Below are 23,780 nucleotides of genomic sequence, written 5' to 3' on the forward strand. Positions count from 1 at the left end.
TTAACTGATTAAAACATATTGTCAAACTATTGCCAACATATACTGTGAAATTATATATTTTACCCATAAATAGCTATCATTGAGCTGCACTAGAACTATGCTGCTATCGCTGGTGGCACCTTGAAACTAGGATTCCTGAAGGTGTGATCATTGGTTCCAAGTTTTGATAGATGGGAAATATGTTTTTTTAAAAAAAAGCATAGTTTTGCATCTGCTGTGGAATTCTGGACCTGGCAACTCCCTGGATCACTCTGTAAACATGTTGCAGTGAAACATTCTGTATTCTGTTCACATACATTAGAATGCATACTTTATGCCCACAGTAACCACTAGATTAGGTCAAATGTCAATCTCTGATTTCCTAAGAGAGTTTGTGCTCACTACCAGGATGTAATTGACTTTGCAGAGAGTTGCAGATTCTTCCTGTATTGCATACAGTGAGAGCAGAGGGATTATTCTTCAATATCTAATGTGTATTCAAAGATTTTTTTGTTTTGTTTATAAATTTAGAGTACCCAGTTACTTTTTTTCCAATTAAGGGGCAAATTAGCATGGTCAATCCACCTAACATGCACATCTTTGGGTTGTGGGGGTGAAACCACGCAGACACTGGGAGAATGTGCAAACTCCACACGGACAGTGACCCACGGCCTGGATTCTAACCCAGGTCCTCAGCGACATAGTCCCAGTGTTAACCACTGCGCCACGTGCCACCACTATGTGTATTCGAAGATGACCACAAAGTTAAAATCTTTTCTTTAGACAAAAACCCAGGCTTATCAGAAAATAGCATTTATAATACTGTGGGAACATGGTGGGAATTAATTATTAGGTAGAATATGTGGCACAGAAATGGGCCATTCAACCCAACCAGACCATGTTGGCGATTATGCTCTAATGAAACCTCCACTTATCCTTACCTGTCTCTTTATAACCCTCTATTTCCTTCTCCTTAAATGCATTTGAACTATTCTTCCTGTGGTAGCAAGTTCCATATTCATGAGATTGATTAATTTATTTAATATTTCTCCACTTTATTTTAACTGCAGTCGTTTCATTTCTAATCTCATCTTCCAATGTATGTCCACTTGGTGCATTTCGTTGGGAAATACGGACGCAAAATCATCCTGACTTCATTCATTCAATTTTTCCTTTAATCTCATCTTCTTCTCTCACGTTTTGGCATTTTGTGCATTTGAGGAAAAAGCATGGGTTCCTGTTGGGAGGCAGATTGTAAATGTAATTAATGGTAGAGAAATTAATCTCTGTGAAGATTTAACCTGCTTCTTGTGATGGGTTACCTGCTTCCATGTTTCTTAGTTAGCACCAATATGAAGTAGCTGGCTTTAATACTGGTCCTGTAAGGAGCAAAAGTGAGACTTCCACAACATTGGACACATGTCAGCGCTTTATTTTAGAATTGAATTCATTAATTTATCTGTACCTATATATACCTAATTTCAGCCATTACTAATTTTAAAAGTTGATGTCTTGTTTGATATGTAGACATATAGCTGTTTTCTTGCCTCTCATTTACATAATCTTTTAGGGCATTTATAATTTTAACATTTTAAATAACAATGGAGAGATTGAACATACACGCAAAAACCCCCACAATAACATACCCAACTCCCCCCAGCCCTAAACCCTGATTACCCATACATTGGATTCCCTGCCCTTATTCGTCACTTCGTGCCTCTCCTTTCCCTCTCCCCACCTCCTGATGACGGTCAATTTTCCTTGAAGACGTCTGTACCCTCCCCGCAAGTGACAGCGGGAGCACGTCCCACCTACGGAAGTCCCCTTTCAGTTGCTTAATCAACCTGCCCAAATTTAGTTTATGAAGCTGACCCCAGTCCCTTGCCACTTGAACCCCAGGTATCTAAAACTCCCCCCCACCACTTTGAACGGTATCTCCCTCAGTCTCCTCTCCTGCCTCCTTGCCTGGATCGCAAAACCCTCACTCTTGCTCATACTCCGTTTGTAATCTTAGAACCGACTAAATTCCTCCAGTATCCCCATAATTCCTGCAATTCCCCCCCCCCCCCCCAAAAAAAACGGGTCTGTTACATAGTGGAGCAAATCGTCCGCATAGAGTGAGACCCTATGCTCCACCATGCCCTTTCACTATCCCCCGCCAAATGCTCGATGCTCTCAGCCCCATTGCCAACGGCTCTATGGCCAGGGCAAACAGTAGTGGGGACACCCCTGTCTCGTCCCCCGTAACAGACTAAAATATTCTGATCAAACCCTTGATCGAGTCCACCGCTCGGGCCAGGTCCTCCGCACTGTCCTTTCGCTGTCGGGTGAACTCCTCATTCAGGAAGCTCACCAACTGGTCCATTGACCACTGAGCCGGCAGGGCCAGACCCTGCCTGTCCGGCATCTCCGTGTGTGTTGTCCGCACCTCACTCGCCTCAATCAACTGGTTTGTTTTTACCCGGGCACTTCTGGATCGCAGCTCCATAGACTAGGGGTCACTCTGTTCTGCTCTCACTTCTGGACCTTTTTCCTCCAAAATTCCTGCGACAAGCCGGCGTAAAGACCACCATGAGTGGGAGCTGCCAAATATGCGACCACTCACTCCATGGCCGCCACTGGAAGTCTACATAGATGTGTTGTCAAAAACTTGGAGCTTCAATTATTTTTATAAAAATTTTTTGGGAAAGAATGAACTATGAAATGTTGACATTTGTCTGTCGCCAAATACATTTCAGAGTAATTTATTCTCATTCTCATTATATGGTTCAAGAGAACATTCTCATTGCAAATGCTAAATGGCGAGCTGTTGAGTCCCAAAATGTTGAACTTTCAGTGTGATCAGTATATATACTGATAAATATATAAATAATTTGCCAAGAACATTTCTGCTTGCATCAGCATTCTGTTTTTTGTTTATTGCAAATGAATGGGAGGTTCAGTATGTATGTGAGGTATGTGTTTATCTGAATTCAGTGTAGCTGTAGTTGATTGCACTGCACCATCCATTTGTCATTCCAGTTAGTGCTGATTCCAGAACTATATCAGTTCCCTGATTCAGCTATTGAGATACTCTAAGTGTGAGGCTTTCAAAAGGGTAGCTTGATCCCAGACTGCAGATCTGATATGCAAGATTCCTGAATCAGCAGAGTTCAACATGCGGCCATCAACTGACTTCTCTTATTACGGCCATTTGCTTTGAACCCTTTGATTGTCATCAGGGCATAGAGAATGCCTCACTTCCTGCTGAGTACTCCTAATTTGATTTTACATCTATTTGGATCTAAAAGCAGAGTGTGCGTATCTAATTAGGTTACTCATGAAGCTTCTATCGTTAAAATGAGAGGGAGCCTTTCTCCAGGCCAAAGTTATTGTTGGAGAACCACTTTAGACATATGTTTTGAAATGAGGCTCTGCCTCTTGCTTTATCAAATATATAGGTTTTGCAGCTTCATGTGTAATGAAACATAAAGGCAACCCCTCGTTCCATCCCCCTGATTTGCCATTGAAAATCAGTCTGGTTTTGAAACTATCCTAAAACAAAAACAGTAAAATATACCATGTGTAGGTTTTGTGCATCCCGTTAAGTTTAAACACTTAATGCAGAAGCATTTATGCTTTTGATAGGGTTTGATATATGGATAATTTTTAATAAGGGAATTGTACTATATATTTCATAACTTAAAGTGCGAGTTTCTGCTTGGGAGGGTGAATTTTTACATTGTTCTGTTTTGAACCTATGTTGTGAAATATGCGCTTATATCAGCAGATGCTGTTAAAGTTATACAACTGGACTTCCGGTTGCGGTGATGCACTGCTAAGCCGCACGTTTCGGCAGCTCCCATGCTAACGGACTTTTGGGCTCTTATCGGGAGCCCCAACGGAATTTTCCCCCGACCTAACCCAGTGTGGGGTGACGAAGGAAAGAGTCCCCCCGGGTGTGTATGGAAAGGAGCGGCGGTAGTGGCCAGGTTGCGAAGGATCCTTTGGAACAGCGGCAGAGAAGAAAAGGGAGAAGCAAGATGGCGGCGGATGGAGCCCAGATGGTATGGGACCCGGACCAGCAGGAGTTTCTCCGACGATGTGTGGAGGAGCTCAAGAAAGAGGTGGTGGCGCCGATGCTACTGGCAATCGAGGGACTGAAGGAAACACAAGGTCCAGGCAATGGAGCTCCGTGGAGTGAAGGCAAAGGCAGCCGAGAATGAAGATGAGATACAGGGCCTGGTGGTAAAAACGGAGACACACGAGGCACTACGCAAGAGGTGCATAGAAAGGCTGGAAGCCCTGGAGAACAGCTTGAGGAGGAAAAACCTACGGATTCTAGGTCTCCCCGAAGGAGCAGAGGGAGCTGATGTTGGGGCTTATGTGAGCATGATGCTCCACACACTAATGGGAGCTGAGGCCCCAACGGGCCCCCTGGAAGTGGAGGGAGCGTACCGGGTCCTCGTGAGAAGACCAAAGGCAGGTGAAACACCAAGAGCAATAGTGGTGAAGTTCCATCGCTACACGGACAGAGAGATGGTCCTGAGCTGGGCCAAGAAGGCACGGAGTAGCAAATGGGAGAATGCGGTGATACGTGTGTATCAGGACTGGAGTGCGGAGGTGGCGAGAAGGAGGGCGAGCTTTAACCGGGCCAAGGCTCCATAGGAAGAAAATAAAATTTGGGATGCTGCAGCCGGCGCGATTGTGGGTCACACATCAGCACCACTACTTCGAGACGGCGGATGAGGCATGGACATTCATCCAAGAAGAGAAACTGGACTAGATTTGAGAGTCTGATGTTTGGAGAGAAGCAGCGAGGTGGTGGTACAGGAATGTAAAGTGGGGAAAGGGGAGGGCTATTGTACAGCAATGATGGACGGGGAATCCCCCCCCCCACCCCCCCCCCCACCCCCCCCCCGGATGGGGGGGACAAGAAGAAATGTGGGCGCCGGTGGGAAAAAGGGACAGGGAAGGGGAATGAGGGAACTGCGCCATGGGGGGCGGGGCCGAGAGGAAAGCGCGGGTATTTTCCCGCGCTATGGAAATTATAGCGGGAAAACGGGTGCAGGAAGGAAGGGAGGAAGGGAGCCCCACACGCAGGGAGGTCAAAAGAGTGAACGGGGGAAGCCGAGGTCAGCCAGAGTTAGCTGACTTCCGGAAGCAATATGGGGGGAGTAACCAAGCTAGAGGGGGATCTAGCGGGGGGTGGGGGGGATTAACTGGGTTGCTGCTGCTGAGTGCAAGGGGGAGCTGGTAAGAGATGAGGTGATCGGGGCGGGAAGGCGCTGCCTGGGGGACAGACGGGTGCGTGGGACCTGGATGAGGAGATGGCCTAAAAAAGGGGATGGCTAGTCGACGAGGGGCGGGGGTGGTGAATGGCCCCCCAATGTGATGGCGAGTGGCAGACTGCAGGGAGAGGCGGTTGTGCTGGTGAATGTATATGCCCCGAACTGGGATGACGCGGGATTCATGAAGTGAATGCTGGGACGTATCCCGGACCTGGAGGTGGGAAATTTTGTAATGGGGGGATTTTAACACAGTGCTGGGTCCAGGGCTAGACCGGTCCAGATCCAAGGCCGGGAGAAGGCCGGCAGCGGCCAAGGTGCTTAAGGGATTTATGGAACAAATGGGGGGAGTGGATCCGTGGAGATTTGCCAGGCCGATGGCTAAAGAGTTCTCTTTCTTCTCCCACGTCCATAAGGTATACTCCCGGATAGACTTTTTCGTTTTGGGAAGGGCACTGATTCCGAAAGTGGCAGGAATGGAGTACTCGGCCATAGCCGTTTCAGACCACGCCCCGCATTGGGTGGATTTGGAAGTAGGAGAGGAAAGGGAGCAGCGCCCACTCTGGCGACTAGATATGGGACTACTGGCGGACGAGGGGGTCTGCGGAAGGGTGAGGGGGTGTATTGAGCGATACCTGGAGGTCAACGACGATGGGGAGGATCAGGTGGGGGTAGTATGGGAAGCGCTGAAGGCGGTGGTTAGAGGAGAGCTGATCTCCATCAGAGCCCACAAGGGGAAACAAGAGGGCAAAGAAAGAGAGAGATTAGTGGGGGAAATTTTGAGGGTGGATAAAAAATATGCGGAGACCCCAGACGAAGGGCTATACAGAGAAAGACGAAGACTACAGACGGGGTTTGACCTGCTGACCACAGGAAAGGCAGAGGCACAGTGGAGGAAGGCACAGGGGATGCAATTTGAGTATGGGGAAAAGGCGAGCCGGCAGTTGGCCCACCAACTTCGGAAGAGGATGGCGGCGAGAGAGATCGGGGGAGTTAGGGACGAAACGGGAAATATGGAGCAGAGAGCAGGGAAAGTGAACGAGGTGTTCAAGACCTTTTATGAGAGGCTATATAAGTCCCAACCCCCGGGGGGAAAAGAAGGAATGTTCCACTTTCTGGACCAGCTAAGGTTCCCGAAGGTGAAGGGGCAGGAGGTGGCAGGTCTGGGGCGCCAATCGAGGTGGATGAGGTGATTAAAGGACTGGGGAACATGCAGGCAGGGAAGGCCCCGGGACCAGACAGGTTTCCGGTGGAATTCTACAGGTAGTATATGGATCTGTTGGCCCCGCTCTTGGCGAGAACCTTTAATGAGGCTAAGGAAAGGGGGATGCTACCCCCGACAATGTCGGAGGCGACAATATCGCTAATCCTGAAACGCGATAAAGACCCGCTGCAATGCGGGTCATCCAGGCCTATCTCACTCCTAAATGTAGATGCCAAACTGCTGGCAAAAGTGATGGCGACAAGGATAGAGGATTGCGTCCCAGGGGTGGTGCATGACGATCAGACAGGGTTTGTAAAGGGGAGACAACTGAATGTTGTACATTAGTACGAAGGTTGCTGGGGGTGTTGATGACACCCCCACCGGAGGGGGAGGCAGAGATAGTGGCGGCGATGGATGCAGAGAAGGCATTCGATAGGGTGGAGTGGGACTACCTGTGGGAGGCGCTGAAGAGGTTTGGGTTCGGTGAGGGGTTTATTAGATGGGTCAGACTCTTATATGGTGCCCCGGTGGCAAGCGTAGTCACAAACCGGCAAAGATCGGGGTATTTTCGGCTACATAGGGGTACAAGACAAGGGTGTCCACTGTCCCCGTTACTGTTCGCGTGGCAATTGAACCACTGGCCATAGCGCTGAGGGATTCTAAGAAATGGAGGGGGGGGGGTGCTTAGAGGGGGAGAGGAACACCGAGTGTCGCTCTACGCAGATGATCTACTGCTATACGTTGCGGACCCGGTAGAGGGGATGCCAGAAGTAATGCAGATACTTAGGGAGTTTGGAGAGTTCTCGGGATACAAACTAAATATGGGGAAGAGCGAGCTTTTTGTAATGCACCCCGGGGAACAGGGAAGGGGGTAGATGCTCTGCCACTGAGGAGAGTGGAAAGGAACTTCCGATACCTGGGGATCCAGGTGGCCAGGAACTGGGGAACCCTGCAGAGACTTAACCTGACGCGACTGGTGGAGCAGATGGAGGAGGACTTTAAGAGGTGGGATATGGTGCCGCTGTCGCTGGCGGGCAGAGTGCAGGCAGTTAAAATGGTGGTTCTCCCGAGGTTTCTTTTCGTGTTTCAGTGCCTCTCCATTCTGATCACAAAGGCCTTTTTAAAAAAAATAGACAGGAGCATTACGAGCTTTGTGTGGGCAGGAAAGACCCCGAGAGTAAAGAGGGGGTTTCTGCAGTGCAGTAGGGACAGAGGGGGACTGGCGCTGCCGAGTTTGAGCGACTACTATTGGGCCGCCAATGTGTCGATGGTCTGTAAGTGGGTGAGGGAGGAAGAGGGAGCAGCGTGGAAGAAGCTGGAGATGGCGTCCTGTAAGGGAACAAGCCTAAAAGCGCTGGTGACGGCGCCGCTGCCGTTCTCCCCGAAAAGGTACACCACAAACCCAGTGGTGGTGGCAACTTTGAGGATCTGGGGGCAGTGGAGGCGACACAGGGGAGTGACGGGTGCGTCGGTGTGGTCCCCGATAAGGAATAACCACAGGTTTGTCCCAGGGAGGATGGATGGGGGATTCCAGTGTTGGCAACGAGCAGGAATTAGGAAGCTGAGAGACCTGTTTATAGACGGGACATTTGCAAGTCTGGGAGCGCTAGAAGAAAAATATAAGTTGCCCCCGGAGAACGCCTTCCGGTATATGCAAGTGAGGGCATTTGCGAGGCAACAGGTGAGGGAATTTCCGCAGCTTCCGACGCAGGGGATCCAAGATAGAGTGATTTCGGGGGCATGGGTTGGAGAGGGCAAAGTGTCCGAAATATACCGGGAGATGAGGGATGAGGGGGAGGCGATGATAGAGGAGCTGAAGAGAAAATGGGAAGAAGAGCTGGGGGAAGAGATTGAGGAGGGGCTATGGGCAGACGCCCTAAGTAGGGTAAATTCCTCGTCCTCGTGTGCCAGGCTTAGGCTGATTCAATTTAAGGTCCTACATAGAGCACATAGGACGGGAGCAAGACTGAGCAGGTTTTTTGGGGTGGAGGACAGGTGTGGGAGGTGCTCGGGAAGCTCGGCGAACCACACACACATATTCTGGTCGTGTCCGGCACTGCATGAGTTCTGGGGGGGCGTGGCAAGGGTAATCTCAAAGGTGGTGAAGGTCCGGGTCAAGCCAGGCTGAGGGTTAGCTATATTTGGGGTTGCAGAAGAGCCGGGAGTGCAGGAGGCGAAAGAGGCCGATATTTTGGCCTTTGCGTCCCTAGTAGCCCGGCGTAGGATTCTACTCATGTGGAAGGAAGCGAAACCCCCAGGCGAGGAGGCCTGGATAAACGACATGGCAGGGTTCATAAGATTGAAACGAATAAAATTTGCGTTGAGAGGATCGGCTCAGGGGTTCTCCAGGCGGTGGCAACCGTTCCTTGACTATCTCGCGGAACGATAAGGAAAAGATAGAAATGACAGCAGCAGCAACCCAGGGGGGAGGGGGGGAGGAGAGAGCACTATTCTGTGTTTTTGCTATTTGTTTTTCTTCTTAGCTTTTGTTGTTAGTTCACGATATTATTTAAATAATGTTATTTACCAGTTAATGTATAATCCCTTGTTGAGTTGTAAAAACGGGAAAAACTTTTGTTTGAAAAATTTTAATAAAATATATTTATTTTTAAAAAAAAAGTTATTCAACTGGTCAACCTGCAGGATATGACCCATTAAACATCATCTGTGCAGATTCTGTTTTTTCAACAATTATTTTTAACTGAAAAAATAATGTGTAGTTTTGGAGATTATACATTGCATGATATTTTATTAGAATAATGTAGATCATTAATTTTCTTAGCAAATTAGCATAATATATGTGATCAACCCAGAGTTGAAATGAATAAAAATGTATTCTAAAAGCTTTTAAACAAATGAGTACTGCAATAAGCATTCTTAAAGCAAGGTGTGAAGGAATTATTTCTAGCTATTGGATTTCAAGCTTATTTTGGAATGGCTGCATGGTAGAAATGACCCAAAATTTCTGACTGCATGCCATTGTGTTCTTGGCAATAAAAACAATTTGCTGTTTGACTTTTATAGCTCTTGTTGGGAAATAATCTTCCACCTGGTTTAGGGTATCAGCAGGCTAATGTGACCAGACATTGTTGCTGCAATGGATATAATATGACATCACTGCTGGAAGTCAGTGAGAGTCTCGGATGTAACTCAAGTCGAACTGAATGGAGCATATTTTTTATTTATTTATTGTTAAATTGCATGCATGGATTGCAGGACGATCATTATGAATTCGAAGAGTGGTTTGCTATTTTATTTTTAGACACATGAGAGACTCCTTCCTTTGGAATGCATTTATTCTAATTGATATTGGTCAAACAGCACCTTTGAGGACACGGGGCGCGTTTCTCCAACCCCCGCAGGGTCGGAGAAGCGCCGGGGGCTGGCGTGAATCTCTCCCCGCCGTGTCCTGAATTCTCCGCCACCAGAGAATCGGCGGGGGTGGGAATCGCGCCACGCCGGTCAGCGGGCTCCCCCCCCCCCCCCGGTGATCTCCGGCCCGCGCTGGGCCGAAATCCCGCCGCTGTCAACCCTCGCCAGCCGGCGTGGATTGAACCACCTGCCTTACCAGCGGGGGCAGGCGGCGCGGGCCGATCTGGCCCGGGGGGGGGGGGGGGGGGGGCACGGTGGCCTGGTCCGCGATCGGGACCCACCGATCGGCGGGCGGGCCTGTGCAGTGGGGGCACTTTTTCTTCTGCCTTTGCCATGGTCTCTACTATGGCGGAAGAGACCCCCTCCATTGCGTATGCACGGGGATGCCGTGAGCGTCCGCTGACGCTACCGCACATGCGTCGCCCGGCGAAGTCCTTTCGGCGCCGGCTGGTATGGCGCCAAAGGCCTTTCCCGCCAGCCAGCAGGGTGGAAATCACTCCGGAACGGGCCTAGCCCCTCAAGGTGAAGGCTTGGCCCCTAAAGGTGCGGAATTCCGCACCTTTGGGGTGGCCCGACGTCGGAGTGGTTCCCGCCACTCCATTACGCCAGATTCCCCCGCCCCGCCGGGTAGGGGAGAATCCCGGCCATGATTCTAGAAAATTCTGACCGATAACTCGATCAAAATTTCACCAACAGGAAAGTTGCCTGAATTTACATTAAACGTAGGTTAAAACAGCCATAGTACTTGAATCAAAACTTTCCAAGATTGGTGCTACACAATGGATAATAAATGTCAGCAAAACTAAAGAGCTGGTCATTTACTTCAGGAAGCAAAGTATTGTACACACCCCTGTCTGCATCATTGGTGGAGATGGTTGACAGCTTCAAATTTCTAGGTGTGCACACCACCAACAATCTGTCCTGGTCCACCCACATCGACGCTGTGATAAAGAAAGCACAACAGCACCTATACTTTCTCAGGAAACTAAGAAAATTCGGCCTGTCCACATTGACTCTTACCAATTTTTACAGATGCACCATAGAAAGCATTCTATCTGGCTGCATCACAGCCTGGTATGGCAATGGCTCGGCCCAAGACTGTAAAAAACTAAGTCGTGAACACAGCCCAGTCCATCACACAAACTCACCTCCCATCCATTGACTCTGTCTATACCTCCCACTGTCCTGGGAAAGCGTGCAGCATAATCAAAGACACCTCCCACCCGGGTCATTCACTCTTCCAACTTCTTCCATTGGGTAGGAGATACAAAAGTCTGAGAACACGCACTAACAGATTAAAAAACAGCTGTTACCAGACTCCTGAATGACCCTCTTATGGACTGATCTGATCTCTTCACACATCTTCTCTACTGAGTAGTACTGCTTCACCCGATATCTGTGTCTACGTATTTACATTGTGTAATTTTGTATGCCTTATGTTTTTGATAATGTATGGAATGATCTGCCTGCACTGTATGCAGAACAATACTTTTTCACTCTACCTCGGTACACGTGACAATAAAACAAAAACAATACAATAAACGCATAAGATTGTCTATATCTGAAATACAATTCTGGAAATACACAGCAGATCTGCCAGTAAAGAGAACAAATTTAACATTTTGGATATTTTGGTGTTGAGTGGCAGAATTGAAACTGGATCAACCTGTCATCTTGTTACAGATGTCGAGTGACTTGTGTATTTCCAGCATTTATATTTTTGTTCCAGATTTCCAGAATTTGCTATTTTTATTTATTATTTGTTCTGCCAGTATCTGATGTTTTGTATTACATATATAAGATTTCATAACCTACAATACATGACCATGCCATGAGCAATTTTTGTGAATAGAATTGAAATGCAAGTAAAACAGAAAATCTGGTTTAGTTCATTTGAATTAATTTAGCTCCCACTGAATAAGAATAAGGGGCGGGATTCTCCCCTACCCGACGGGCGGGGGGTTCCGGCGTAATGGAGTGGCGGGAACCACTCCGGCGTCAGGCCGCCCCAAAGGTGCGGAAGTCTCCGCACCTTTAGGGGCCAAGCCCTCACCTTGAGGGGCTAGGCCCGCGCCGGAGTGGTTTCCACTCCGCTGGCTGGCGGGAAAGGCCTTGGGCGCCACGGGGTCACTTCCGCCTCCGCCATAGTGAAGACCATGGCGAATGCAGAAGAAAAAGAGCGCCATCACGGCATAGGCCCGCCTGCGGATCGGTGGGCCCCGATCGCGGACCAGGCCACCGCGGGGGCACCCTCCGGGGCCAGATCTTCTCCCCCCCCCCCCCCAAAAGGACCCCGGAGCCCGCCTGCGCCGCCTTGTCCCGCCGTTCAGAAGGTGGTTTAATCCACGCTGGCGGGAGAGGGTTGACAGCGGCAGGACTTCGGCCCATCGCGGGCCGGAGAATCGCCGGGGGTGGGCCCGCCGACCGGCGTGCGTGATTCCCACCCCCGCCGAATCTCTGGTGGCGGAGAATTCGGGACATGGCAGGGGCGGGATTCGCGCCAGCCCCCGGCAATTCTCCGACCCGGTGGGGGATCGGAGAATCGCGCCCATGATTTCAGTTTGAAAGGTTCAACTGTTGAGATTGTCCGTTATTCTCTTGTAAATATTGCCACGCACATGTTTACAAGGAACATACTGCATGATTTCCTTGCTTACATTCCACAAGCAGCAACGTGGTTGACTTTTAGTTACCATTTCTTGCTTGCTGATGATACATTGAAAATCTTCTATTCACTCCAAAGCTATTTTTAAGCAGCATGTCCTTGCCTCGAGTAACCGTCATAGGCTTCCCGTAGTTGGCCCATTAAACATCATATGTGTAGATTCCAGTCAATAGTTAACATTTGAAAAAATACACATCATTTATCATTTCTGTGTTTACATCAATGCTAGATCTTTTTTATTTTTCACAGGTCATGGGCGTCGCTAGTTATGCCTTCATTTTCATTGGCCATCCCTAATTGTCCTTGAGAAGGTGGTGGTGAGCCACCCTTCTTGAACCACTGCAGTCCATGTGGTGAATGTGCACCCACAATGCTATTCGGGAAGGAGTTCCAGGATTTAAGTATCACTCTATATTAATTGTACAGTAAGAAGTCTTGCAACACCCAGGTTAAAGTCCAACAGCTTGGTTTCAAATCACTAGCTTTCGGAGCACTGTTCCTTCCTCAGGCGAATCACCTGAGGAAGGAGCAGTGCTCCGAAAGCTAGTGATTTGAAACAAACCTGTTGAACTTTAACCTGGTGTTGTAAGACTTCTTACTATGCTCACCCCTGTCCAACGCCGGCATCTCCACGGCATGGCTATATCATAGAATTTACAGTGCAGAAGGAGGCCATTTGGCCCATCGAGTCTGCACCGGCTCTTGGAAAGATCACCCTACCCAAGGTCAACACCTCCACCCTATCCCCATAACCCAGCAACCCCACCCAACACTAAGGGCAATTTTGGACACTAAGGGCAATTTATCATGGCCAATCCACCTAACCTGCACATCTTTGGACTGTGGGAGGAAACCGGAGCACCCGGAGGAAACCCATGCAGACTCCGCAGACAGTGACCCAAGCCGGAATCGAACCTGGGACCCTGGAGCTCTGAAGCAATTGTGCTATCCACAATGCTACCGTGCTGCCCCTATGATTGTAGTAATTACTTTTGCTTAAGAATGTCACTGGATCAATTTTGCTTTGTAGTTAAATGAATGAATCCCAAAGTCAACTCAAATGTTTTTATAGAATGCAGATTAACACATGCACGATTAAGGTTATTTTACAGTGAGGGACAAAATGAATGTTAAAATGCGTGAGACTCAAAGATGATATAAGTACAGTAGTTTTCATTTAGTGTGCATGACTCTGATCTTTCTGTTCGAAATACAATATTGGGGAGCTCCTTGGAAGGAGAAATAACATCAACACTATGTCATTGATGCAGTCCTTCAGTGACCTTATTCTAGCTGAGTATATTTAGCTATTACACTGTTGGACCCCATTGTTCCTCTAGCCCAACTATCTCTTCTTCACCCCTAATTATTGTTGCAATGTTAAAACAACACCAAGCTAGGATATAAAAAACAAGAACATTGAGCAAAAAGCTCTTGGCACCTATGGGCTTGTCTATTTCATAATCAAAGTAAATTCTGATCCATTCTTTGTATTCTGAGTGCAAGATGTGTATTCCCTGAACCTGAAAGATATAAATCTCCATAACATTCATTCAATCTCAGATCTTTGCTATTCAACCCTGCTCTGCTGTCTTCCATATGTACCATTCAACCCCGTACCCTTCTCCAAATTATGTGCCATTTTAACAGTTGTGACCATAAAATATTATCTCAGCCTGGTACTTAACTCTAGCCTCCAAACCTCTTACCAACTAGATATTTGTCCATCTCCTTTTTGAAGGAACTGATTCACACAACATCAGCTTTTGTTGGTAGTGAGTTTCATATGCCTAATACTTGAATATGTGGCTTATTATTTTTTATCCAGTACCCTCTAGTTATACATGGACAGTATAGGTTAAACAGCCCTTGCATAGTTACATGCCTGTGCCTCTCAGCATTTTTGAAGATTTCCCTCACTTGAAATGTTAAACTTACTGGAGTGTAGCTTCTAAATTCTTTTTTGACTACATTGGGTAGCATTTTTTACCATCCAATTCAAGCGCAATTAAAACAAAAGACTGTTAGCTGGACACCAAGATATTAAGAATTATTAACTTGAATAAATTGTAAAGTCCCAAAGTTCGAACCGCCACGTTGCATGTGATTCATATAGACAGCGTGCATGGATGGTTTGCACGAAGGCAATTCATTAGGGCCCCACAATATATTTTTTGTATTCCTTAAACACAAGGGCTGCATACTTTTGAAGGTACATCATAGTATGTTGTAGAATTTACATACTATTAGAGTATTAACTGTGGAAAGCCATTCGAGTGAATAATATTGATGTGAAACCCAACAAGCTTCATTTCATGGGTACTATTTATTGATCTCTTGGAATAAAGTATCATAGTTTGAAAGATTATTGCAACCCCTATTTTAGAGGTAATCCTTTGAGACTGGGACCATCATTTCAAGATAATAATACATATGTATTTGTGTAGTACGTATGTAATAATGTTATATGGTGCATCTTATCCCATCTGTGACCTTCCCGCATAAGGCAACATTTGTATCTGAGTGGATGGGCAACCTATTTGTAGATCATTGTTGGTGCTACTCAAAATTTGACTGTAAGAGGCGATAAGTTAGTTTATATTTACAGCAAGTTACCACCAGGGCAGTGTCAGGCCTCCTCATAGCATCAGGATTGAGATTGTAAGGAGGGTATTTGTTTCACAGCGATGGTAGAAACGCTCTCCTGTATACAGTTTTTGTATGACACATGACCTAATTATCCTCCAATGTACAAACAGGAGCTCCCTGTCTTGGGCTCATGACTCTAGAGATATCAAGGGGGGGGTGCAGTCAGTCAATTCAGTCTTCTAACCAGTGGCCTTTTTGTTTTACAGTAGCGATTCTAGCAGCAGTTCCAGTGATGAATCTCCAGCAAGATCAGTCCAATCTGCTGCAGTCCCTGCACCACCAGTCCAACTCCCAACACCTGTGGAAAAGGATGAACCACGTAAGAGCTATGGAATCAAAGTCCAAAATTTGCCTGTCCGCTCTACTGGTGAGTAAATGCATCATTTAAGAGATGTGATCTGTTAGGGAATCAAAGTTTCTTCCAGTTATGTTCAGATAGACTTGGTACTCTGTTTCTGAAATACATCTGACAAATTTGAAAAAATGCTGGCAAGTTCCATTTAGAAATCATGTATGTAATATTTAACATGTATGAAGTTCATCATATGCCATTAATAACAGTTTAATTTCATGGCAGAGATGGTTTTCAGTTTTTAAATCTGTCATATTAATCCCATTAAAATTAACAGATGGCTTCTCTGCTATTTATATCCAGTGTGACTTCTTCAATCCTTCATGTGAAAATTGGATAATCTACTGCTTTGGATATCATTTCTTGAGAAAAAAATAAGGCTAAATTTGATTTAAATGATGGGGCGAAGAAGAAAATAGATTTTTCAGTTTGTATGTGGCAACCAATCTGAATAAAAACATTTCAACCTGTCTAATGTGCCCTCAACACAAATTAAAATTAAAATGAATTATTGTTTGATTTAAAAACATTTCCCGATTCATACATCAAACTTTTCTCTGATTGGTACAGGCATACACTGAAAAATCAAAAGTGACACCAGAACAGTATATTAGGAGGTGTCATTATGAATACATTAGGCTGGAACACACTGAAGGCCAGGCCAGTTGAGAATGATAGAGGTCGCAGTCCCAAGTTTCTGTTAGCTGATCTTAGCTAGGGTGGCCATATTTGATCTACATCTATACTTATCATTATTGAATGTCCTGCCAGCACTCATTGTCTGAGGTGCACTTGAAAAATGGCCATTTGTTCAAGTCCTAGAGGCCATAGCCTTGTACCCCAGTGAGGAATAAGTACTTTCTGGCGTGGAGGGGAGAAAGTTAGCAAGAAATGTGGAAAGAACAAATAGTACATATACTTTAGGTATAGCACACTTTAGAAATAATTGCTATTTGATTACTTTTTGTTTCTTGTTCACATGCATTTCAGCGGGACTATCAATTTTACAAAACTGAAGTGTGAAACTGCCAAACTTAAACTCAAAAGTTTGGGATGTGAGATTATCTAATGATTAGAGTTGAATTTTCTGTGAATGCTGAAAGCCCAGAATTCTATCCCTAAGACAGTTAATATTTAGCTGAATACTCTGTTTTAATTTCACAGTCCAGAATTTATTTAAGAAAAACAGGCTTTGAGAAACGGAAGACGCACATTTATCCGCGATATAAATATTTTCTGAATGAATTTAAATTGTGAATATTTGGGTCAACGTCCATGTATAGAAGTTAGGATAAGAGCTCACAAAGTTTATCTTTACTTCTTTTCAACAGGAGCACTCAATGGGAGCTGTCTGCTTTGTTTAATCCAGGAACGACACCTTTTACAATATCACAGTTGGTCATAATTCTTTTTGGAGATCTGGATCCTCACTACACTTGAACTCTTTGTATTTCTTAACTCTTCCAACTTTCTTTAACACGTATTGAAGAGAATAGAAGGGATCTGGCTTGAAATTGAGGGAAGTCCAGCAGTTATAATTATTGGTCACATGTAGCAAATCAAATCATCTCTTGGACAGCTCAGTCGGTTTCCCACCCAATTAGTTTCACAGAGATTGTCATTGTCTGTTGCCTGCAGCAATGTCCAGTGCTCACTCTTTTCTCAGAATTTGGTAGCTCTCTGTTTACAATCCCTGACAGCCAAGAGAAGAACCTTCTGAACCATTTCAGAAGAATGTACTTGAAATTGGAAATCACTTGTTGATTACTCATGAAATTGGAGAAAAAATATCTTGCATCACATGAATACTTTGCACTGAAAGCTTTCATTTTTTCTTTTAGACACCAGCCTTAAGGATGGTCTTTTCCATGAATTTAAGAAATATGGGAAAGTAACATCTGTGCAAATCCATGGTGCATCTGAAGAACGCTATGGTCTTGTATTCTTTCGACAACAGGAAGACCAAGAGAAGGCTATGAATGCATCAAAGGGAAAATTATTTTTTGGTATGCAGATTGAAGTTACTGCGTGGACAGGCCCAGGTAGGTGTTTACTGAGCAGCGGCATAGTTTTGAGCGTGAGGATGTAGCATTACAATTCACATCATGGCAAAAGCTTGACAAAAATAAGGAATATCTGTGTTTTAAATTAATTATATATCTTGTAAATGTTTTTGGATTTACATAGCACGTGTACATCGTCTACTGTCTTGCTGAAGAGATGAGAAATGCATTGACTTGAGATTAATCATAGAATTTATAGTTCAGAAGGAGGCCATTCGGCCCATCAAGTCTGCACCAGTCCCTGGCCCGAGCACCCTACTTAAGCCCGTACCTCCACCCAATCCCTGTAACTCCACCTAATCTTTTTGGACACTAAGTGCAATTTAGCATGGCCAATCCACCTAACCTGCACATTTTTGTGACTGGAGGAAACCGGAGGAAACCCTCGCAGACGCAGGGAAAACGTGCAGTCTCCGCACAGACAGTGACCCAAGCCGGGAATCAAACCTGGGACCCTGGAGTTGTGAAGCAATTGTTTTAACCACTATGCTACCGTGCCGCCCCTAATGTATTGCATGAACTGCCATTATTATAGCTCATTGGTGTGTCTTGCAGAAGGACTATTCTGATAATGCACCGCAGGGTGATGAGTTGTGAATGTGTGTTCATGATTCCCTACATATTGAGCTCCTGGTTTCAATCCTGGCTTAATAAGAAAATTACTGTTTGGACTGGATGGGTGGAAGAAATGTGGGGCGGGATTCTCTGGCCTCCCAGCCGTGTGTTTCACAGCGGAGGGAGGCAGCGTGTCATGCACTGGCGGCAGGATTCTCTGCTCTCGCCGCTGTCAATGGGAATCTCCATTGAAGGCACGCCACGCTGCTGGAAAACCCACAGGCAGGGGTGTGCTGCCAGCGGGACCAGCGAATCCCGCTGCCAGCAAATGGCCGTAGAATTCCGGCCATGGAATCAGTACTTCGATTAAACTGGTATCTATGATTCTGAACAATTTTTATTTGCCTTCTGCATTCTGCAACAAGTTTGCGTTTCCTTACTTTCTCATACTTGACAGAAAAAGTGTAGGAAGTAGCGCCTGAGTCTTTGCTCCAGCAACATTTCACAGCAGGGGAGGATGTTAATGGTGGTCCAGATACATGCAAAACAGTAAAAGATCTGCCATGAACCACAGATGAAGGGGACAGGCCTACAAATGGTCCACAAGTTATATTACAAGTACCAGTGACCTGAATGACTTCTGTGAATGTTAACTTTATTTGACTTCCTGAAATCTACTGTAAAACTAGAGTCGGTCAGTATATTTGATAATTGGATGGCACAGTATTATCTAGTGAATTAGACCGTTTGTTGTTGAAATGATTGCGGATTGGAGAAAGAGTTAGCAGTGACTGCATGACCATACAAAAGTAGATTTAAATATGTATTTAATATAGAGTCAAAGTGAAGAGTGTTTGAAAAATAAGCAGAGCAGTGTTCTGGTGACATAATATGTTTTCGAATTTTTTTTTTGTTTGGGACCCCTTGCAGAAACGGAAAGCGAGAATGAATTTCGACCACTGGATGACCGAATAGATGAGTTTCATCCCAAGGCCACAAGAACATTATTTATTGGGAATCTGGAGAAAACCACAACCTATGGAGATCTTCGAAACATTTTTGAACGCTTTGGAGAGATTGTGGTATGTACATTGCTTGGATTGGTCATTATTGAGGTGACTGAATTTCATCCCTTCTAGGAATCCCTCAACTTCGAAGTATAAATTATTTAAAGCTGTACATTTTTAAAAGACATCTGTTACCCACATTTTGGTTATCCTTCAACTTGATTATCTTTCGAAATTTTTGCAGCGCAAGGCCTTGTGTAAAATATTACATTATTGCACAACTGATTTGTATTTCATCTCTTTTTCGCTTAGTGAATAACCTGCATTTGTTGTTTATTTTGTGTTTGTCTTCATTCTAATTATCTAATGACCATCCTAGTGACTCCTCCCTGGGGGTGGGTAAAAGTGATCACCAGGGTCGAGATGATGTGCTTGACGATGGAAGGACGAAACTCAGTCAACTCTGGCAGACTCCAGATACCTGAGCTAGGCAGGTCAGCAATATTCCAGGGCATTGTTGAGGATTTCTCAAACAGCCTGATTTGTTAATAGGATCTAGAAGGGTAAAAAAAAACAGTTGGGGCCGTGAAGGGATTTAACCACAAAGGGACCAGGAACCAATGTAGCTGAGCGGGGAGCAGACTGATGAGTGGAGTAGGATTTGGTGTGGGTAAACATATGGGCAGCAGATTTTTTTGAAGAAATTGTTAATATCTATTTCATCCTTGTTTCACTCTTAAATGATTTTACCAAATACTAATGATCACTAACTCTCAGACACACCTTCCTACCTTGCCTTGAACCATGACTCCACTGCCGCACATCAAGCCATCAGAACTGTCATGGACCTCATCGCCTCCAGAGATCCTCCCTCCACAGCGTTGCACATTATAGCCTCCCAACCCCGAACAGCATATTTCTACCTCCTTTCCAAAATCAACAAACAGAACTGTCCTGGCAGACCCATTGTTTCAGCCTATACCTGCCCCGCTGAACTGATTTCTTCCGATCTTGACTCCCCTTTTTTTCTCCCCTTGTCCACTCACTTCCCATGGGCAGTAGCACAGTGGTTAGCACTGTTGCTTCACAGTGCCCAGGTTTGATTCCCGGCTTGGGTCACTGTCTGTGTGGAGTCTGCAAGTTCCAAAAGATGTGCTGTTAGGTGAATTGGACAATATGAATTCTCCCTCAGTGTACCCGAACAGGTGGCGGAGTGTGGCGACCATGGGATTTTCACAGTAACTTCATTTCAGCCTACTTATGTTAATAATAAAGATTATTATTTTCTACATTCATGATTCTTCTGATGCCCTACATCATTTCAACAATTTCCAGTTTCCTGGCCTTAATCGCCGCCTCTTCACTATGGATGTCCAATCCCCCTACACCTCCATACCCCAGCAAGCTGATCTGCGGGCTCTACACCTCTTCCTTCAATAGAGGCCCGAACAGTCCCCGTCCACCACCATGCTCCTCCGCCTGGTATACATTGTTCTCTCATTGAACAACTTCTTCTTTAACTTGTCTGAATTCCTTCAAATAAAAGAATTGGCTATGGGTACCTCCATCTGGCTGTCTTTTTGTGGGGTATGTGAAACATTGCTTGTTTCAGACCTACTCGGGCCCCCTCCCACAACTCTCTTTTCTAGCTCTCTTCGGAACTGGAAAAATGAATGAATTTTGTTTCCAATCTCCACCCTTCTTTCATGGTACATCTCCAATACTTCTCTTTCCTCCCGTGACTTCTCGCTCTCCATTTCTGGATATAGACAGTCTTCTAAGATCCATTACAAGCTCACCGTCTCCCACAACCACCTAGACTACACTTGTTCTCACCCTGCTTCCTGTAAGAACTTCATCCATTCTCAGTTTCTCCAGCTCTCTTGCATCTGTTTTGATGATGCTATATCAACAATGGGGCTTCCTTCACTGGAAGGGATCAAAGCAAAGTGTGAGGAAGAGCTGGGAGAGGTTATAGAGGAGGGGGTCTGGTGTGAGGTGCTCCGGAGAGTGAATGCCTCCACCTCATGTGCGAGGTTGGAGCTGATACAGCTGAAGGTGGTTTATAGAGCGCACCTCACGAGGGCGAGGATGAGCCGATTTTTTGAAGGAGTAGAGGATGTGTGTGAGCGTTGCGGGGGGGGGGGGGGCGCAAATCACGTTCATATGTTTTGGTCCTGTCCAAAGCTAGGGGAGTACTGGAAGGAGGTGTTTCGGGTAATTTCCAAGGTGGTGCGTGTGAAACTGGACCCGGGTCCCGAGGAGGCCATATTCGGGGTGTCGGACCAGCCAGGGTTGGAAACTGGACGGAGGCAGATATCATATCGTTGATCGCCCGAAGGCGGATCCTGCTGGGATGGAGAGCAGCCTCTCCACCCAGTGCCCTGGCGTGGCGGGGGGACCTGTTGGAATACTTGACCCTTGAGAAGGTTAAGTTCGAACTGAGGGGAAGCTCAGAGGGGTTCTACAAGTCATGGGCACTATTTATTATGCACTTTCAAGACCTGGATAACATTGAACTTTAGTTGGGGGGGGGGCTGTGTAGATTAAGGGTGACTATGGGTAATCCCTGACTCCTTTTTGTCATTTGTTTATGTAAACACGTGGGCTGAGGTTTGGGGGTTGGTGGGCGGATGGAATCGTTGTTGTTATGGGGATTGACATATCTTGCTGATTATTGTTTATTGTCGATGGGTGTAAATGTGGGAGAAAATGTGAAAAAGGAGAATTAAAAAATAAAAAAACAATGGGGCTTCCTCTTCCAACATGTCTTCCTTTCTCTTCAACTGAGGATTCCCCCCCCCCACAGCAAACCAGTGCCTTACCCCCCCCCCAAAGTCTTCATATTCAAAGGATTATCTTTTACCATTTCCGCCATCTCCAGCATGATGCCACCACCAAACACAACTTCCCTTTTCCTGCTCTGTCAGCATTCCAAAGGGATCACTCCCTTCCTGACCCTCTGATTCACTCCTCTACCACCCCCAACACCTCCGCCCTTCCCAAGGCACCTTCCCAATCAATTGCAGGAGGTGTAACACCTTTACCTCCTCGCTCCTCATTGTCGAAACACTCCTTCCCAGTGAAGCAGCAATTTAGTTGCACTTTTTTCAATTAATGTTCGCTGCTCACAAATGCAGACTGGACGAATGCTTTACGGAACTCCGCCACACAGTCAGCAAAGCAAGCATGACCCTGACCTACCAATCACTTGCTAATTCAATTCACTATCTTGCTCTCATGCTCTTGTTTCTGCCCTCAGCCTGCTACAGTGTTCCAGTGAAACCCAACACACGCTGGAGGAACGACACCTCATCTTCCAATTAGGCACTTTACAGCTTTCTGGACTCAACATTGAGTTAAACAACTTTGGACCATGATCCATGTCCGCCATTTTTTATTTTGTTTTTGCCAAATGCCACTCTGTATCTTGTTTGCTTTCAGGCTGAGCTGACCTTTATTCTACTATCCACACCTATTGTAGAAATATGCTTTGTTTCTTTACCACAAACATTACCATTCCCTTTATCGTTTGTTCCATGGTATCTTAGGTATTTAATGCTCCCATCCTCAAACCCATCTCTGACCTATTCTTGGTTCCCATCTGGTCCTCTCCTCTTTTTCAATAGCATAGGACCCCTATCACACTTATACATCTCTCTAGTTCTGAAGTTTGGACTCAAAACATTAATTCTGTTTCTGTCTCCGCAGATGCTTCCAGATCTGCTGAGTTTTTCCAGCACTTTGGTTTTATTACTAATGACAACTGACCTGGTACAGTTTGCTGCATAAAAAGTTGAAGCATAATTTGCAAACTGAATTGCACCAGAGTACAAAATTCTTTATTTCCAAATGATAGCATAAACGCCAAATGGGTCAAATAATTAAATTAGTTTAAAATTGAGCCCTAACTCGTGCTACGTTTTTGACATATGTTAAAGCACCACCATCCAAAAGTAATGAGGCTGATTCTTGCTCAAATGAACCGCAACCAGTTGGGAAAATACACTGACTATCCAAGCAGATGTCTCAATACTCTTGGAAATAATTCCCACTTGTGATTCAGGTGTAACGCTGCATTTCCTCAAGTAACAGTCTCATTTTTCTCTCTGCTCCCTCAGATTCTATTAGAAATGATTATGGACTAATGTGATACTTTTAAATATATATATATATAAGTTGTTTAAACTAAAGTTAAAATGTTACATTCACTTCCCTATTTGTTTAAATGGGGAAAGCAGAAAGAAGAAAATAATTAAGATAGAAATCTTTAAAAATTGACAAGAAGTGTTTTTTGTGGTGAAGCACAGTCAAAAGGTCCATGCTATTGTTTTTTTATTTAAAATGACAGGATATTGACATCAAGAAGGTAAATGGGGTTCCTCAATACGCCTTCCTACAGTACTGTGACATTGCAAGTGTCTGCAAAGCCATCAAGAAAATGGACGGAGAGTACTTAGGAAATAATCGGCTCAAGGTCAGGAAGGAGAAATACAGTCATTTGCTTATCAGGAATATTCACTTATCAGGAATTCACAGTGAAATATTAGTAAGAATTTTCTGTTGAACAATTTCTTGTATACTGTTTTTTGTTGTAACTTTACTTTTGTAATATTCCCCTCTGTTTTCTTGAGTTACTTCTCTCTTTCCTCCCTCCAAGTTTAATA

General features: G+C 45.4%; 1 protein-coding gene across 8 annotated transcripts in view; it reads left to right on the plus strand.

Moving 5' to 3' along the window:
* LOC140392741 (msx2-interacting protein-like) overlaps nucleotides 1-23,780 on the plus strand; it is a 123,452-nt gene that overhangs the window by 75,915 nt on the left and 23,757 nt on the right. For 4 of the 8 annotated variants that reach the window (XM_072478307.1, XM_072478311.1, XM_072478314.1 and 1 more), the window contains 4 exons: nucleotides 15,343-15,503; nucleotides 17,330-17,530; nucleotides 19,037-19,188; nucleotides 23,465-23,662. In XM_072478307.1, the coding sequence (XP_072334408.1) occupies nucleotides 15,343-15,503; nucleotides 17,330-17,530; nucleotides 19,037-19,188; nucleotides 23,465-23,662 (712 nt within the window). The remainder of the gene's footprint in view (nucleotides 1-15,342; nucleotides 15,504-17,329; nucleotides 17,531-19,036; nucleotides 19,189-23,464; nucleotides 23,663-23,780) is intronic. The other 4 variants (XM_072478309.1, XM_072478312.1, XM_072478308.1 and 1 more) reach the window with 3 other exon arrangements.

This window comes from Scyliorhinus torazame, chromosome 16, assembly GCF_047496885.1.
Source record: "Scyliorhinus torazame isolate Kashiwa2021f chromosome 16, sScyTor2.1, whole genome shotgun sequence".
Lineage (NCBI taxonomy): Eukaryota > Metazoa > Chordata > Chondrichthyes > Carcharhiniformes > Scyliorhinidae > Scyliorhinus > Scyliorhinus torazame.